General features: G+C 41.0%; 1 protein-coding gene and 2 non-coding genes across 5 annotated transcripts; 2 read left to right on the top strand and 1 right to left on the bottom strand.

Annotated features, from left to right (window-relative positions):
* Nucleotides 1–2,097: 2,097 nt before the first annotated feature.
* Nucleotides 2,098–2,169, top strand: TRNAG-UCC (transfer RNA glycine (anticodon UCC)). Its single transcript has one exon. It is a non-coding gene; the product is annotated as a tRNA-Gly (tRNA).
* An 8,756-nt stretch (nucleotides 2,170–10,925) lies between these two features.
* TRNAL-UAA (transfer RNA leucine (anticodon UAA)) lies at nucleotides 10,926–11,008 on the bottom strand. Its single transcript has one exon. It is a non-coding gene; the product is annotated as a tRNA-Leu (tRNA).
* Nucleotides 11,009–11,152: 144 nt separating this feature from the next.
* On the top strand, nucleotides 11,153–15,906 carry LOC112002965 (splicing factor U2af small subunit B). Of its 3 annotated transcripts, none has more exons than XM_065772832.1 (5): nucleotides 11,153–11,622; nucleotides 12,879–12,960; nucleotides 13,662–13,788; nucleotides 13,897–14,347; nucleotides 15,574–15,906. In XM_065772832.1, exons 1-4 carry the CDS (start codon nucleotides 11,299–11,301, stop codon nucleotides 14,327–14,329), a joined length of 966 nt encoding a protein of 321 aa, XP_065628904.1. In that variant the 5' UTR covers nucleotides 11,153–11,298; the 3' UTR covers nucleotides 14,330–14,347; nucleotides 15,574–15,906. The 3 variants fall into 3 exon arrangements, with proteins under 3 accessions (XP_065628904.1, XP_023890899.2, XP_023890900.2); XM_024035131.2 differs by lacking the exon at nucleotides 11,153–11,622 and adding an exon at nucleotides 12,078–12,346; XM_024035132.2 differs by lacking the exons at nucleotides 11,153–11,622; nucleotides 15,574–15,906 and adding exons at nucleotides 12,078–12,346; nucleotides 14,468–14,549.
* Nucleotides 15,907–17,314: the final 1,408 nt, after the last annotated feature.

The raw sequence follows: 17,314 nt of genomic DNA, 5'->3' as shown, positions 1-17,314 counted from the left end.
AATGTAAATATTCGGCACCTTCGTTTGAAATATTCTCTTCTTGTTTGCTATGCAGTAATTGGACCGATTTGATAGCAACCAAACCCCAACGCCGAGTCACTATTATATGATTCCAAATAGCCAAAAAAATGTTGTGCTGTTTGAAAACTTGTGACACAGTTAATTATTTAGGATAAGAGAAAGTTTCATGTGGGAGGACCAGTTGTCTTTGTGTGTGTCTCATTTTTTGCAAATCTCAAGCATACGTATTTCCTACAAGTCTACAACACTATGAGTTCAAGTAACTACCGACATTCTTTGTAGTACATTCATGTAGTTTCTTTGTATAATTATTAATTACCATTCTCACATATTTCTTTTTCTTTAGAAACTGTCTTATTGCATTTATAAATAATAGCACCCACAATAGTTTGAAGTATAATAAAAAAATGTGTAAAATTTATATAGTTTTGTCTAAAAATGATCCACATCAGTTCTTTTATAAATTATAACTGTGTAAATTTATAAATTTGGTACAGTAATTGTGTAAATTTACATTGACACTAATACTATTCATTTTTTATTTAGTTTTTATTATTTTTTTACATATTCCGATAATAGAATAAAAGAGTAGATGATAGTTGTTGCGTGTGAAAAAAGAGAAACAATTACAAAAATCAATAAATTTTGATATTTAGTAAAATATAGTATAAAATAGATAACATGATGTGTGGTCTTTTAAAAAGTAAGTATGTAAAACATAAAAAGTAGATTCTTATATTCAAATAAACAGAAAATATTTGCATGAATCAACGGGAATGCTGATCATAAAAAGTAGGTTCTAAGATAGGAAAAGTAGTATTATTAATTATAGAGCTGATTATAAACGAGCTGGTATGGGGCCTATCTATCAGTGAGAGAGTGACCTAACGTGCCTTGCGCATGAGAGATTTTTTCAATAATAAACATGGCAGCCTACACTGCGCAAGAGATTTTTTCAATAATAAACATGGCAGCCTACACTTTCGGCTGATTGAATGCGGGTTACTCCACTTTTCATTTATGAATTATGATAGCAAATTACCACATGCGAATTCCCTTCCCAGCGATCTGTCTTGGTGGCACTTTTGTAGTTGCACCATATATTCATATCCAACACTTAGTTAACCTACCCTTCAATGTCAAAAATTAGGCCTAGTTTCATTCAGATCCAGCATTGTCAAAATAGGCACAAAATAGTAGTCCACTGGCCCAATAGAAAAGTTTCTTGCTTTTGTACTTGGATTTACGGGAACTGAGGCTTTGGCCCAAAAATTCGTAGAATTGCTATCTGGATAACAGAAAAGTTTCTTGCTTTTGTACTTGGATTTGTGGGAACTGAGGATTTGGCCCAAAAAATTATAGAATTGCTATCCGGATTTGGGCCAATAGAAAAGTTTCTTGCTTTACTTATTATGTGCCGGTTTGGATAGCATTTTGTTTCACTCAAAGTGGCGTTGCGTTTTTAGTTTTTTTTTTTTTTTTTTAGCCGGACTTATTGACTTTTAGGAGACAAAAAACACTGTGCATGTACTATGCGTGCACTGTTCACGCACTGTTTATGCACTGTTCATGCATTAAAAATATTAAAAATAGGTCCCACGATACTATTCATACATTTAAAAATTATTTTGCTACAGTATTTTGAGCAACAATCAGTTTTTAGCAATAATAAACTGTATCCAAACGGACCCTATATATGATAGAATTGCTAGAATATCATGAAAATGGTATGATGTGTCAATCTAAACAGATTAAGACGTAATTTGAACTTAGTTTAAACATGTTGCTTGTTTATGGCTCTCAAATATCTCATGATCACATAAGGCCTAAAACCAACCTCGATTGAATGGTTTTATACATATATAAAGTTCGACAATTACGAGGATAGGTGATTCAAACCTTAGACATTTCCATTGGAATTATTAAATTATTAAAAAGTGCTGGTTAAACTATACAGGTCTTGGCAACTAAATGGTATTAAAAGTGAACAGTTAGGAAATGAAACCTTATACATGAGGCGTATCAGGCTTCTTACTTTAATTAAGTAATTGACTATATCATTATAGTCAACCAAGGGCGTTTGTAGTCCAACGGTTAGGATAATTGCCTTCCAAGCAATAGACCCGGGTTCGACTCCCGGCAAACGCAGGCCCTTCTACCCGTAAGATAAAAACCAACTTCTAATATTTTTTAAAAATATATTTAATTTGGTCTCCAGTTATTTAGGAAAAAAAAAAATACATTAGCCAAATTGATATAAATAACGTTCATATCACAATTCTAACTTAAAAAAAAAAAAAAAACTAGGTTCTTAAATTTAAAAAAGATTTTTAATTCAGCCTCCAGTTTTTTTGAAAAAAATAAAAAATACACTAACTAAATTGATATAAAATAATGTTCATATCAATTTTTTTTTTAAGATTCTTATATTTTAAAAAAAAATTAATTTGGCCTCCAGTTATTTTTGGAAAAAATAAAAATACACTAGCCAAATTGATATGAAATAACGTTCATATCAATTTTCTAAAAATAAATAATAATAATAACCTAGATTCTTATAATTTTTTTTATTACAAAAAAAACCACGTTAATTTAGAAATAAAAACATATCTCTCCATTTTTGTTTCTCTTTCACCTTTTTATTTTTTGTATGTGTTCAAATTTAACTAGAACTATAAATGAACCAAGCCGATCATGAACAACTCAGACCCAGCTCAATAAAAAACTCATTCATATTTGTTTGTTAATAAATAAATCAAGTTTAAAATTTAGTTTTAGGCTTGTTTAATAAACAAGCTAAGCCCAAGTAAAAAAATTTGTTTACAAATAAGCTCGCGAGCTATTAGGCTTGATACAAAACAATTCAAGCACAGATTCATTTATAAGTTTATATGTGTTAGCTAAATATATTCATTACACATATCTTAATAACTACATGGCCAACATGGGACTATTACCCATTATCTTAATTTTTTCCTTCCCTCTAAACTAACCAATAACCACTTTAAATTATAGTTACATTTAAAAATAAATTAGTTAATTAAGTGAGCCACATATGATCTTTCTCCATCAACTATCTAAAGTAAAGTTATAAAACATGTTAGTATTTTTTTTCATTCATAATAGTTACAAACAAGTATTTTGCTAGTTCTTTACCATCTAACATGAATGTAAAAATTGTATTTTGAATATCTGCTAAAGCTTAATAAGGAATGATGAATGGATGAATTTAAAAATATAAATTTTTAATTTGAATAATAGCTAATCATAAGTAGGACTAGACACATGATAAAACAAGTATACAACTTTTTTTCTTCTTAATTTTAGGGATTTAAGCCTTTGATAATGTAATTTTTTTAAATTTCAAGCTCAAAAGCTCGAGTTTGAGCTTGAAATTAAGTTTGAGCTTGGCTTGACTAATTAATCAAGCCAAGCCAAGCTCAAGCTCAAGTTTTTTAGCTTTCTTACGAGTTTAAGCTCAGACACTATTTTTATGCTTGTCCTGAGCTCAAACCAAACTTGAGCTTTTGACTTTTTATGATAAACCAAGCTTGAACATGCACTAATCGACAAAGTTTGGCTCATTTATAGCTCTAAACTCTATCAAAAATAAACCCAAGTTAATATAATCTCAAAAAAAAAAAAAGTATAAGGAGCTGTGGTGCCTAATTTTATGAGATATGGAGAAACTAGGTCCAAAAAAACAAAAAAAAAAAAACTAATTTTTTAAATTTACCTAAAATGTAAGGGTTTTATTTAGAGTTTGTGGCTTAAATGGCTTAACCCTTAAATAGTAGTATAAATAAATAAATAAATAAAGCAATATATATATATATATGTAGGGACACAATTTAGAAAGGTTCCTCAACAATACATTTTTAGAGAGTGGATCGAAGGTTTAGGCCCTAACAAGCTAACAACGGAGCACAAATCACTTTTTTCATTGAAGGGGAGTGAGCCCAGTTTACAACTGAGGGTAGCTCCTCGACACTTGTCCGAGGAGATCCCTCTTCCAGAAACTTAACCTCCCTCTTGAGTCCTTCTATGGCATCCTCTTGAATCATCCCAAAAAGTCCCCTTTAATTGCTTTGCTCCACTTTCTTATATCGTTCTTTTCCTCATATCTTCTCCCTCCTTCTGTTGATCATCCATTGGCCTCCGCTCTGACCGTCCATCCTATCAGAGGTCTTATCCGTACTTAAGTGGCTCACCATGACCAATGTTGCCCTGCCAAAGGGTTACATCCCCATTAATGTGGCCAGGGGGGTAAGGTGAGCGCATTCAATGCGGAGGTGACAGCTCGCCTAAGGCTTGCTCCTTCACCATGCTCCCGTCGCCGACGCGTGGCACTGGGCCCTCTCCTCTTCGGATATTCAAGGAGTCCTTTGGTGGGGTGGTACTCGTGTTCTTCCGAGGTCTCGAACACCCGAGGACAGGGTCGTCCTCGGATATGCTCCTCGGGGGTTGGTCTTCGCGCTTTCATCCTCGGATTCATCATGCATCCTCGACGTGGGCCATTTGGGCCTAGCTTAGAGTAGGCCGAGGCTACCCGATTTGCTAGCCCCACAATAGCCCCTCAAAATCTTACTGCACGCATCTTCGGGCGGGGAGAAGGATTTTGACATCCTCGGCCTTACCCCCCGTCAGCACTGGGTCTATTCATCTGCCCAAGGCACGTCGCTGATGTTTCGGAGCGCGTAACGTGCCCATCATTAAATTCAGGCGGCTCTGTGCTCCCCACGTCTAATGAGGCGTTACCAATCCAACGGTGGAAGTTTGTCTCACATTTATGGGCGGGAAAACCCGCATGGCTCTTCGATTTGGGGTATAAATACCCATGCGAACCGCTTCTTCCTGTTCCTTATTTGCAATTCCAGAATTCCCGCGCGTCCTTCCTGAGTTCAGACACACTCACTTACATCTCTAGCACAAAAAGCCTGTCTGAAGAGCTCCTCCTCTTCCCTGTAAGTCGCTCTATCCCTCTCTGAGCTCTCTCCCTCTTTACCCCTTCTTCTACTTCGCCTGTTCTTTCTTAGCTCTTTTAGGCGTCAACTGGGATGGGTAGGTTTAAGAAATACGTCGATACTGAGGAGGCGATGGAGAAATTCATCGCCGACTACAGAATTCGCGGCAATGTAGGTCTAAGATATTGTGAGGATGGGGATTGGCGCTTACACAGACGGGAGGGCGAGGTGGTAATTCCCATTGTCGCCTTTCTTGAAGGGGGGATGACAATCCCCATGGGGCCGGTGATGAGGGACTACTTCACGCACTTCCGGTTGGCCCCTACCCAGTGTGGGATAAACGTCTTTAGGATTCTAGGCTGTGTGGACGCCCTGAACAAAAAGATGGGGCTAAGGTTGACCCACCATGACGTGAACTAGTGTTACAACCTTCAGCTCCTTAAGGGCAAGTCTTATTACCAGAAGACGAGAGACGACAGGGTGCGGCTCATCCAATGCCTCCCCGAGTCCAGCAAGGGGCTAAACGAGGAGGGGTTTTAAGTTCTCGTCCTTCTTTTTCCCCCTTCTTTTTTTTACTAACGCGGTGGTGCTTTCCGTTTGCAGACCCGCACGCTTTTGAGCGCCACTTCCATTTGGTCAACCGGGAAGATTTGCAGAAGGTGCTGAGGGCGTCGGTTTATATAAACGAGGACGACAATCAAGTTAGGGCCGCCCACAAAATCTTGGGGTATAAACCTGTCCAGAAATCATTCCTGGTTCCAAAGCACGTGATCCGAGCCAACGATCCTCGGCTTCAGAGGATTACTATGACTGAGGACGGGTTTCAGCTCCCCGAGGAGCCCTCAGAATCAGAAGTTGTTACTGTAGCCGTCCCTTCTTCTTCCCAAGCATTCGCCGAGGCTGCTGAGGAGGATCAAGAGAGAGAGGAGGATGCGTTCGACGTTTTCGCACAGCTTAATTAGTCCGAGGACCCTCCCGGGGACTTGGGCGACCCTTGTTTGACCGAAGCAGACCTCCTTGCTTCAGAAGCCCCTCCTCTGCCAGCGATGGGTTACAAGAGGAAGCCCACCACCAGCTTGTTGGACCTAATTGAAGACCAATCGGGAAAGTCCCAGCAGAAGCTTCCTCCTCCTCCGAAGACTAGGTCGACTTCTGATCAGCAGAAGCTTCCCCCTCCTCCTCCTCCTTCCCAGACGGGCCTGCCTTCTAGGCACGTGCCTGCCGACCCCAAGAAGAAGAAGGATAAGGGCAAAAGGCCTATGAAGGATAAAACGGTGTCCTCGCAGGAGGAGGACAACACTCTGCGGCCGTCCAAGCAGCTTAAGATAGGCGGCAAGAGTCAGGACAGGCAGGTCGTCGACACCACGTCCGAGGCTCAGGCTTGGCTCCCGGCTCCGATGCTCCATGGGGAGCCCCTGAAGGATGATGCCTCCCTCAGGGACTTCAACGATGGCGAAGGGGCGCATGTGGCCGACGCGCTGGAGCGATGCCTGCTGCTCCCAATGAACATGGTCGAGCTGGACTCTATGAGGAGTAAGCAGGTTTTCCTCAGCCTTAAGCGGTACCTGGGGATGGTAAGGACTAGAACTTTGACACCCTTTCCTTTCCTTTTTCTTCCCCTTTTTTTCTTTGTTGGGCTTATAGTGCATCGGTTACTCTGGCAGGCTGTTCAGGCCATTTATAGGTTGGAGGGGGCGGCGAACGACCAGGGGAAGGCCTTCGACCAGGAGCGTGATTGGCACTTTCAGGCCACCCGAGCTCTGAAGAATTCCGAGGCTGACCTCGCCAAGGCCTGAGAGGACTTAAAGGCGATGACCAAGGCCCGGGATAGTGTAGTGTCCAGTAATGAGGGTGCCCAGAACCAGGCCAAGGAGCAGACAAGGCGCCTGGGCGAGGCAGAGGAGCAGCTGCAGACCGCGAGGGATCTGATCGCAGATCTGCAGGCTAAGGTGATTGCGGCCGAGGGGGCCCAGAGGGAGGCAGAGTGGGCCAGAGACCAGGCTCGGCGGGCTAAGGACGAGGTGGATTTTGGCAAGGAGATGGCCCTGCCTGCCAAGGAGGCGGCTGAGACCGCAGCCTACACTGAGGGGGTGGCTGAGGTAGAGGCCCTCTATAAAGCTCAAGTCCCGGGGGTATGTGGGCGATACTACTCCCAGGTCTAGGCTGAGGCCCTCAAACAAGCTGGGGTGGAGGCCTCGTCCGACCTGTGGGAGGCGGAGAGAGTGTACTACCCCCCTGCTATCCGCGAGGTCGCCCCTGATGGCGCTAAGGCTGGGCAGATTGTTGAGGAGGTGGGGGCTGCTGAACTAAGGGATCATCCGAGCGAGGAGGTGCCCCAAGAGATAGTGGAGGTCCCTTCCGATGCTCAAATTCCCACCGCCGAGGAAGCAGCTGTTCTCACCGTACCCCTGCAGGCCGTCCCCTCAGGCCAGGGCTCGGAGGAGTTAGAGGTTGCCCTTGTCCAGCCTGAGCAGAAGGAGTAGGTTCCCTAGCGCCTTGGTTCATCCTGCTTTTGCCGCTTGCTTGACCCTTGTCTATGCCTTTCTGTCATCTTACTTTATTTTGTTATTCTTCTCTCTTCTATTTTTATGTAAGGCGGCTCTTGCCACACGACCTCTATGGACACTTTGTTGTAATGGGAGTTTAATTTCCCTTTCTATTGATTTTAATTGCTTATTTGCTTACACGCTGCCTGCTTTCCCTCTTCTCTTTTGATTTGCACGATTTTAGCTTGAATTATATGTTGGCCAATTGCGCCAGTAACAATGATAAGGGGAAAGAATGTATGCATGGGCGGCCCTCTTACATCTCAAGGGTTAGGTAGGGCCTGATCCTTTCCTAACTTGGGATATTTTGAAGTAGTTAATTTCTCCACAGGTTTGAGTCCGAGGACCATGCAATACCTTGGTTCTGTCTAGTACCCAGGTATAGCTGAGCGATTAGTTTCCCCATAGGCTTGGGTCCGAGGACCATGCAATGCCTTGGTTCTGTCTAACACTTCCATTCTCCTGTAAGTATCTAGTTTCCCCATAACTTTGAGTCCGAAGACTATGCAATATCTTGGTTCTGTCTAGTACCCAGGTATAGCTGAGTGATTAGTTTCCCCATAGGCTTGGGTCCGAGGACCATGCAATGCCTTGGTTCTGTCTAACGCTTCCCTTCTTCTGTAAGTATCTAGTTTTCCCATAAGTTTGAGTCCGAGGACCATGCAATACCTTGGTTCTGTTTAGTACTCAGTTATAGCTGAGCGATTAGTTTCCCCATAGGCTTGGATCCGAGGACCATGCAATGCCTTGGCTCTGTCTAACGCTTCCGTTCTTCTGTAAGAAGGGGTTTTTCCTCAGACCGTTTTGTTGGAGACGATTCCTCCTCGGGTCGGACTACGATCTTACACGTGGCGTTGACCTCGCCTTCAATTCAAGTCCCCATCTTTTTCATTTACGAGGCGTCCCTTGGCCGTTCGGGCTCCGCGCTTGACATTTCGGTGCGCGAGACACGCCTTCATTAATATCCTCGTGAATTGACACAAATCCAGCGGTCTACGGTCCTCTTGGGATTTGGTATCTTCGTGATTAGTACTGTTGATAATTCTCTTTTCGAATTCTGTGTGGATTAATTCCCACCAGTCTTTATCCTCTATATATAAAGCTTTCCGGGAGAAGGGTTTCTTCAAACTCCATGAACTTCCCAACGCAACTAGAAACACGTCCCTTCAGCTCCCCGAGCCCCTTCAATATCCTTGTCAGGATTGTGATCAGAGTTGGGAGATATAGGGTGGCCCTGGGTTGGTGTGAGGACACACAAGCCAAAGGTCCCACCGCCCTGGCCAAGAGCCGCCGTGACCGCAGCCCCCATCAAACTTTCGGCGCGGCAGAGCCTCGGCGTAACCCTGATAGTGCCATGCGCGGTGGCCAGGAGGGATGTCCCTGAAGTACCTAACGCTCCTCCCCGGGGCGCACCCCTGCCGGAGGAGACGCGCGAACTCATGTCATGGCTGGTGCCCGAGTGTTGCCGTCTCCGACGGCCAACGCTCGTGAGGATTGGAGAGAATCAAGGGAACATCATGGGGGAGGGCTTCCCGGAGCACCTGCGTCGGCTCCTCTCTTTGTTCCAGCTCCGCTGCACCGGATAAGGAGTTGTTGGTGGCCTTGAAGCAGGCTTGCCTCAGCCCCCTTTCCTCTAGCTAGTTTTAGAACAGGTCTACCTGGGCCTCTGTTTGTAGAATTAGCTTGTAAAGATAGTTGTAAAACACGCCTGCCTGAGCCTCTGTTTGTATCTTGTACTTTCCATTTAATAAAATAATATCAAGTTTCCTTTCTTTTCTGTTGAATCTTCTACTTTTCTGCAATGTTTTTTTTTTTTTTTTTTTTGATGCGTCGCCACCAACCTTCTGTAAAACGACCACTTAAGAACGATCGCCCGTTGCGTCTGCCAGTGCACTAATCCTTCCCACAGACGGCGCCAATTGTAGGGACTCAATTTAGAAAGGTTCCCCAACAATACATTTTTAGAGAATGGATCGAAGGTTTAGGCCCTAACAAGCTAACAACGGAGCACAAATCATTTTTTTCATTGAAGGGGAGTGAGCCCAGTTTACAACTGAGGGTAGCTCCTCGGCACTCGTCCGAGGAGATCCCTCTCCCAGAAACTTAACCTCCCTCTTGAGTCCTTCTATGGCATCCTCTTGAATCATCCTAAAAAGTCCCCTTTAATTGCTTTGCTCCACTTTCTTATATCGTTCTTTTCCTCCTATCTTCTCCTTCCTTCTGTTGATCATCCATTGGCCTCCGCTCTGACCGTCCGTCCCATTAGAGGTCTTATCCGTACTCAAGTGGCTCACCATAACCAATGTTACCCTGCCAAGGGGTTACATCCCCATTAATGTGGCCAGGGGGGTTAGGTGAGCGCATTCAATGCGGATGTGACAGCTCGCCTAAGGCTTGCTCCTTCGCCGTGCTCCCGTCGCCGACGCGTGGCACTGGGCCCTCTCCTCTTCGGATATTCAAGGAGTCTTTTGGTGGGGTGGTGCTCGTGTTCTTCCGAGGTCTCGGACGCCCGAGGACAGGGTCGTCCTCGGATATGCTCCTCGGGGGTTGGTCTTCGCGCTTTCATCCTCGGACTCATCATGCATCCTCGGCGTGGGCCATTTGGGCCTGGCTTGGAATGGGCCGAGGCTACTCGATTTTCTGGCCCCACAATATATATTAGGTTAATTTCATCTCCAGTTATTTTTGAAAAATAAAAATACAAAAATGAGTATATTATTTCATAACAGCTAATCATAAGTAGGATTAGACGCATGATAAAATGAATATACTATTTTTTTTTTCTTAAATTTAGATATTTAGGCCTTTGCTAATGTAATTTTTTTAGATCTCAACCTGAAAAGCTCAACCTAGACTCAAGTTTGAGCTTGATATTAAGTTTGAGCTTGGCTTGACTAATTAATCAAGCTAAGCCAAGCCAAGCCAAGCCAAGCCAAGCTCAAACTTTCTCATGAGCTCAAGTTCAAATACTTTTTTTAGGCTTGTCACAAGCTCAAGCCAAGCTTAAGATTTTAACTTTTCCTGACAAGCCAAGCTTGAACACGTACTACTCAGCAAAGATTGACTCGTTTACAACCTTAATTCAACTCTATAAAAAATAAACCCAAGTCAATATAATCTCCAAAAAAAAAAAAAAAGAAAAAGAAAGAAAGTGTAAGGAGATGTGGTGCCAAATTTTATGAGCTGCGGGGAAACATGGCAAAAAAAAAAATTGCTTTTTTTTAAATTTATCTAAAATTGAAGAATTTTATTTAGAGTTCGTGGCTTAAATGGCTTAACTCTTAAATAATAGTATAAATAAAACAATAGAGAGAGAGAGAGAGAGGGGGGGGTTAATTTCGTCTCCGGCTATTTTTGAAAAATAAAAATACAAAAAGCAATATATAATAAAGATTGCTGGCTGTGGGGTTCGAACCCACGCGCACTTATGTGCAGAAGATCTTAAGTCTTCCCCCTTAACCTCTCGGGCAAACCAGCTCGTTGTGCACATCTATCCAGCTAATTGTTATTAACGGTAACATCTGTTGTATTTGGTTCCGCAACGAAGCATCTAGAAGTAACAAAGAGAATCATGGAACGGCTCTGATTACATCATCACTATCTCTCTCTATTTATCACTTATCCGTTTCCACAACACACACGCCTAAAAAACGCGTTTTAGTTTATCCTCATCATCAAAAAAATCTAACACACAAACACAGTTACAGAGAAAGAATCAGAGTTATATATTTGGTCACAAAAAAAATTGTGTTTTTGGTGTTTGGGAAATGGCGGAGCACTTGGCGTCGATATTTGGGACGGAGAAAGACAGAGTGAACTGCCCGTTCTACTTCAAGATCGGAGCGTGCAGACACGGCGACCGGTGCTCGAGGCTCCACACGAAGCCCAGCGTAAGCCCGACCCTTCTCCTCTCCAACATGTACCAGCGCCCTGACATGATCACGCCTGGCGTCGACGCTCACGGCCAGCCCATTGACCCTCGCACCATTCAAACCCACTTCGAGGAGTTCTATGAAGATCTCTTTGAGGAGCTCACCAAGTACGGCGAGATTGAAAGCCTCAATGTCTGTGACAACCTTGCCGACCACATGGTACCGCCCTCTTCCGAAACTACTTAAGATAGATAGAATATGTGTAAATATATTATTATTATTATTATTATTAGGATTTGGTATGACTATGTGTTCATTTTAATCTTATGAATGTCTGGTTAATTTAATTAATTGTTAGCCTTATACTTTTTTTAATAAAAATTTGTACTTTGGGTTCCATTTGGTAGGTTGAATAAGAAATCTGGAGTAGGTTTTAGTGATTTAGCTGGTAAAGTTTACTTTTTTCGAATAAAAAAACCCAGCCGACACTGTAAACCAATTGAGTGTATGATAAATAAAGAGTAACCATCAGGAGCAAACTTAAATTTATACACTTTTATTTGTAGATATCTGTGTATAAATTTTAGTAATTGGGATTTAGGGTGTTATAAGCCTAGCTATTTTGACTTTTCATGTGTATAAGATTTTTTTTTTTTTTTTTTTTTTTTTCTGCCCGTTCTACTTCAAGATCGGAGCGTGCAGACACGGCGACCGGTGCTCGAGGCTCCACACGAAGCCCAGCGTAAGTCCGACCCTTCTCCTCTCCAACATGTACCAGCGCCCTGACATGATCACGCCTGGCGTCGACGCTCACGGCCAGCCCATCGACCCTCGCACCATTCAAACCCACTTCGAGGAGTTCTATGAAGATCTCTTTGAGGAGCTCACCAAGTACGGCGAGATTGAAAGCCTCAATGTCTGTGACAACCTTGCCGACCACATGGTACCGCCCTCTTCCGAAACTACTTAAGATAGATAGAATATGTGTATATATTATTATTATTATTATTATTAGGATTTGGTATGACTATGTGTTCATTTTAATCTTATGAATGTCTGGTTAATTTAATTAATTGTTAGCCTTATACTTTTTTTTTATAAAAATTTGTACTTTGGGTTCCATTTGGTAGGTTGAATAAGAAATCTGGAGTAGGTTTTAGTGATTTAGCTGGTAAAGTTTACTTTTTTCGAATAAAAAAACCCAGCCGATACTGTAAACCAATTGAGTGTATGATAAATAAAGAGTAACCATCAAGAGCAAACTTAAATTTATACACTTTTATTTGTAGATATCTGTATATAAATTTTAGTAATTGGGATTTAGGGTGTTATAAGCCTAGCTATTTTGACTTTTCATGTGTATAAGATTTTTTTTTTTTTTTAATGTATGGTTATGCGTAAAATTTTCAAAAATTCTGGGCCAAGTGTAGTTTTATTATCAATGAGAAGAACGTTGATTTTATACGTTTTGGCAGGTGGGTAATGTCTATGTTCAGTTCAGAGAGGAAGAACATGCTGCAAATGCACTTCGCAATCTGACTGGAAGGTTTTATGCTGGTTCGTTTTTCTTTTTCCACTTATTTTAGATTGAGTTTAGGATTTTTTTATTTATCGAATATTTGTAGTCTAAATTCTGTTTATGCTAGTTCTCAATATGCTCTAGCTCAAAATCAAATGGTACTTCTTTTTCATTAAGTAAGGGATAGATTGTAAAATCTCGCATTCAAGACCCATAGGGTTTATGTGTAAGTTCTTCATATTACGATTGGATTGGATATAATATGTAGGACGCTTGTCGTATTGAAAAAGCTCTTTGAAGCAGAGTGGGGGACATGGAGAGAGATTGGGTAGGGAGAAGACAAGTAGGCCACCCTTCCCTTTCACTCTCCATTCTAAACATACTGTAGAAGGTTTCTTTATCCTTAGAACTGTGTACTTTTATATTGGTTTCATGCATCTTTTGTCAAGAAGCTTAAAATTGGACTTTGCTCTGATGATTGTATTACCATTTGGCTTACACCAAAACCAAAAATTTTAAAATATGAATTGAAAAACTTTAGTCTTGCTAATGAGCTATAGCTCAACTGACACTTTCTTCTCCTGTAATAATGGGATGGAGGTTGAGGTCGTGGGTTCAAGACCCACTAGGTGCGTGCGTGTGAAACTTACCATTAGTAGTTTTGGCATTCATGTCTGGAATTAGAGATAATCAAAAACATGGTTCGCATCTATCTCACTTTGGAAACCAAAAATTGCAGGCCGTCCCATCATTGTTGATTTTTCTCCAGTGACAGACTTTCGTGAAGCCACTTGTAGGCAGTACGAGGAGAACACTTGCAACCGTGGTGGATACTGCAATTTTATGCACTTGAAAAGGATCAGCAGGTAAACTGTCCTCTATGATATATTATATTCTCTGCAATACCTTAACATGTTATGCTCCGTCTGAAAGTGTTGCATCTGATTGTAATTCATTTAATCTGATCTTTTCAGGGAGTTAAGGCGGCAATTGTTTGGGAGGTACCGACGAAGGCACAGCCGCAGTCGAAGCCGAAGTCGGAGCCCCTACAGGCATCGCAGCTATGAAGAGCGCTCTCATGGGGGACGTGGTTCTAGCAAAAGTTATGATGAAAGGGATCATTATTACGAAAGTCAGAGCAGGAGGCACAGGACCACAAGCCCTGGTCATAGGAGAGGACGAAGCAGAAGCAGGAGCCCTGGGGAGAGGAGGAACCACAGTCCAGTTAGGGAAGGCAGTGAAGAGAGGCGTGCCAAAATTGAACAATGGAATAGGGAAAGAGAACAACAGCAAGAAAATGCTAATAAGGTCAGGAATGATGGAGAAAATGCTAATATGCAGAATGGAGATCAGTACTATGGCTACCAGCAGCAGCCACCTCCACAGCAAGAAAAATATAATTACTGATCCTTTTAACAGTATCCGGTTCGTGTCCTCTTTTTCTTTGTTATTTTGATAGTCTTTGCTTCATTGGGAGAAAGTTACATTTCATCAAGGACCACCAATTTAATAAAAATAGCTTACAGCCCATTTTCCACTGTGCAGGTGGTGTGCAGGTTCACAGTTCTGATATGGAATTTGAATTGTTATTTTTCCTTCTTTTTTTTTTTTTTTTTTTTTGTGTGGGGTGGGGGGGGTGGGCTGTGCCTTTTTGTCTGCATACATGCTGCTTGCTGTATGCTTCAATGCATGCTTTATCTCATGATAGGCTTCAAAGAAACTTTTTTATCATCTTAAACCAGTTTTTTTGCTTCCATCTTCCATCTAGGTCTTTGCGTTCCTTTTTAAGACCAACTGCTATCAAGACTTAACCATTTCATCTCCACCGTATTTCCCTCTTAACAGCTCTCTTTTATCCTTAATTGTCAACTAGTCAGTTCCTTGTAGGATTAGGATCCACCGGGTGTGAGCGAGTGTAGTTACAAATTAAAAATAAAATAAAAAGATAGCAAAACTAGTCAATTCCTTTATTTAGAATCCCTTGACTAACTGTAATTGATGGTGCATTAAATCAAACAAACCTAACCACCTGTATGATATCTTAAACTTCAACTCATCCTTTGATTAGATTTTTCCCAAGTGTCCTTTTTCTAGAATTGTGATATATATGTGTGTGTGTGTTTTGTGTGTGTGTGCGCGCACCGCGCGATCCCGTGTGGAATTTATGCCCCAGCCAAATGGGTAGACCTCTTACTATAAAGGATATACAGAGGCACAGTGTCAATTTAAATAATGTTAGACATACAATTTTAAGGAAGTAATTGGTTAAGTTTGTCTCCTTTAGTCAACACAAAGGAAATCTTTGAGAAAGTCTATTTTTGTTTGTTGATTTACTCTTGCTGGGAGCCAAATTCAGTAGTGTGCACCATAAGCATGTGTGGAACTTTTTGTTTGATATGAGATATTAGTATATGCATGAATGATTTTACAGTCAGGGACTCTGTGAAAACCACCACACATCAGGGGAACGATCAAATTTCCATGGTTCTGTCTTTGGTTTAGTTTTCTATGAACTCTCTTTTACCTTACTTTACCATAGTTTTTGGGGAAGTTAATGATCTTACATGTTATGAGTTTTGCAGGTTCAGGTATCCCTGCTTCTAAGGACCAATATTGTTTTATTTGCAGCTTACCATGAAATTTATGTACAGGTTGTTGAGTGCAGCAGCAGGAAGGGTTTATGCATGAGAAGGAAAGCACCTGCAACCAAATTCTTAGCTTTTGAGAGTCGTAGGTGAGGTCTTGAAATATTATTGATGGCTTTCTGGTCACATCGCAGGTCAGGGATATGGCTGCAGTGTAAACACTTGCTATTTGGCAATTGATGTTATTGTGTTTTGGGTTTGTAATAGCTTTGGGATTGTTAATTGGGTTCATCGTTATTGACATCATTAGGATTTGCATTGTGCATTAAACTATTCAACTTTTTAGCCTTTGTGTATTGTGTTTTGCAATATTTTGAATGCTATTTATTCCCCCCTCCAGTGCATTTATTCACCCCCCCCCCCCTTCCTCTTTTAACTTTCAAGTTCTGCTGAAATATCAAGCCATTTGTAATTGTTCCGGCATTTTCGATCAATTTTGGGTGAAAGGTCATCCTGAGCTAAAAAATTGTTTTTGTACAGAATGAGATTTGTTTGAGCCTTTCTCATTCTCTATCATGCACCTATTGCTCCGGCTTCAATACCTTCTCCATTGTCGGCTTTGACGCCAAACCTACTTTTCACTTTACAAAACACTGCTCCAATCACTCAAAACATTAATTTTTGACAAACAAACTTTCAAACTTAACGACACATGTTTTCCAATCGCTCCAGCAACTAAACATCAGTAAACAAGGAAACCAAAATGAGGTGATCTTTATTTTTAAGCCTAGCCTTTTTTTTTTTTTTGGTTGGAACTTGTAAATGGCATCCTATATTCTAAAGAAGCCAAACAAAAGGGGGACAAATATCAATTATTAGAGGTGATTTGTAGGTTAGCATAATTTTGGGAGAGAATATTGTTAGTTAGCAAGGTTCTGAAGCAGTTTAGGAAACTAAAATCTTGAGTCTGTAAAGCTTGATTTTGGTCACAAATTCAAGTCTCAAATACTCGAGTTATATAGAAGTATTTGAAGAACAAAGATGAAAATGAAGACAATATGAAAAACTAAAGAACCAGATCCGAAGGAAGAAGAAGAACAGAGAACACAATCTAGAAAACGCAAATCCGAAGAAGAAAAACAGAGATTTGGAGAACACAGAACGATTTGAAAAATAAAGGCAAATCCAAAGGAGAAGAACGATCTAAAAAAAGGAAAGAAAGAATCTGTGGAAGGGATAAGAAAGAAAAAGTGCAGAGGAGAAACTCAGAACTCGGAACTCGAGTTTATAAAATTCGAGTTTACATTGATTCCACGTGGATAATTTTTGTTTGCCAGTTTAGGAACTCGAGCATTCAAGATGCTATTTTTCCACATTGTTTTGAAAGCATCACCACTAACGAAATTATAAAAAATTTAAGGCCAAATGAAAAAAAAAAAATCTAAATTATCAATACCCCATTTTAGATCTCCCAAAATCATTTAGATCAATATACCGTAAAACGAGTACCAACCTAACTCAAAATTGAATATTAATGACAGACCAACTTTTATAATTTGCGTTAGATTGAGTGATTTGCAAAAGGACCAACTTCTAATCATTTACTTGCAAAATATATGCAATGCCAAATGTGGGGTGAAGGGCAATTAAAGGTGATTTGAGATAAAGGCTGTGAGTTTGACAAAATTCAACAAATCTCAGTGATTAAGGGTGTGGCTAGGCTGTGCGAGTAAATATGGTGGTTGGGGAGGTGATCAGGCCGTACAATTCAAGACGATTTTTTAGTCTGAATTAGGACTTTGATTTT

The sequence above is a fragment of the Quercus suber genome, unplaced genomic scaffold, assembly GCF_002906115.3.
Source record: "Quercus suber isolate HL8 unplaced genomic scaffold, Cork oak 2.0 scaffold_65, whole genome shotgun sequence".
In the NCBI taxonomy this organism is placed as follows: domain Eukaryota; kingdom Viridiplantae; phylum Streptophyta; class Magnoliopsida; order Fagales; family Fagaceae; genus Quercus; species Quercus suber.
This window is presented reverse-complemented; position numbering and strand designations above follow the sequence as displayed.

Bases quoted from the DNA above. Each gene is read 5' to 3' on its own strand.
- LOC112002965 (XM_065772832.1), top strand. From the start codon at position 11,299: ATGGCGGAGCACTTGGCGTCGATATTTGGGACGGAGAAAGACAGAGTG. The intron at 11,623-12,878 runs GTACCGCCCTCT...ACGTTTTGGCAG, and splicing joins ACAACCTTGCCGACCACATG to GTGGGTAATGTCTATGTTCA. The intron at 12,961-13,661 runs GTTCGTTTTTCT...CAAAAATTGCAG, and splicing joins GACTGGAAGGTTTTATGCTG to GCCGTCCCATCATTGTTGAT.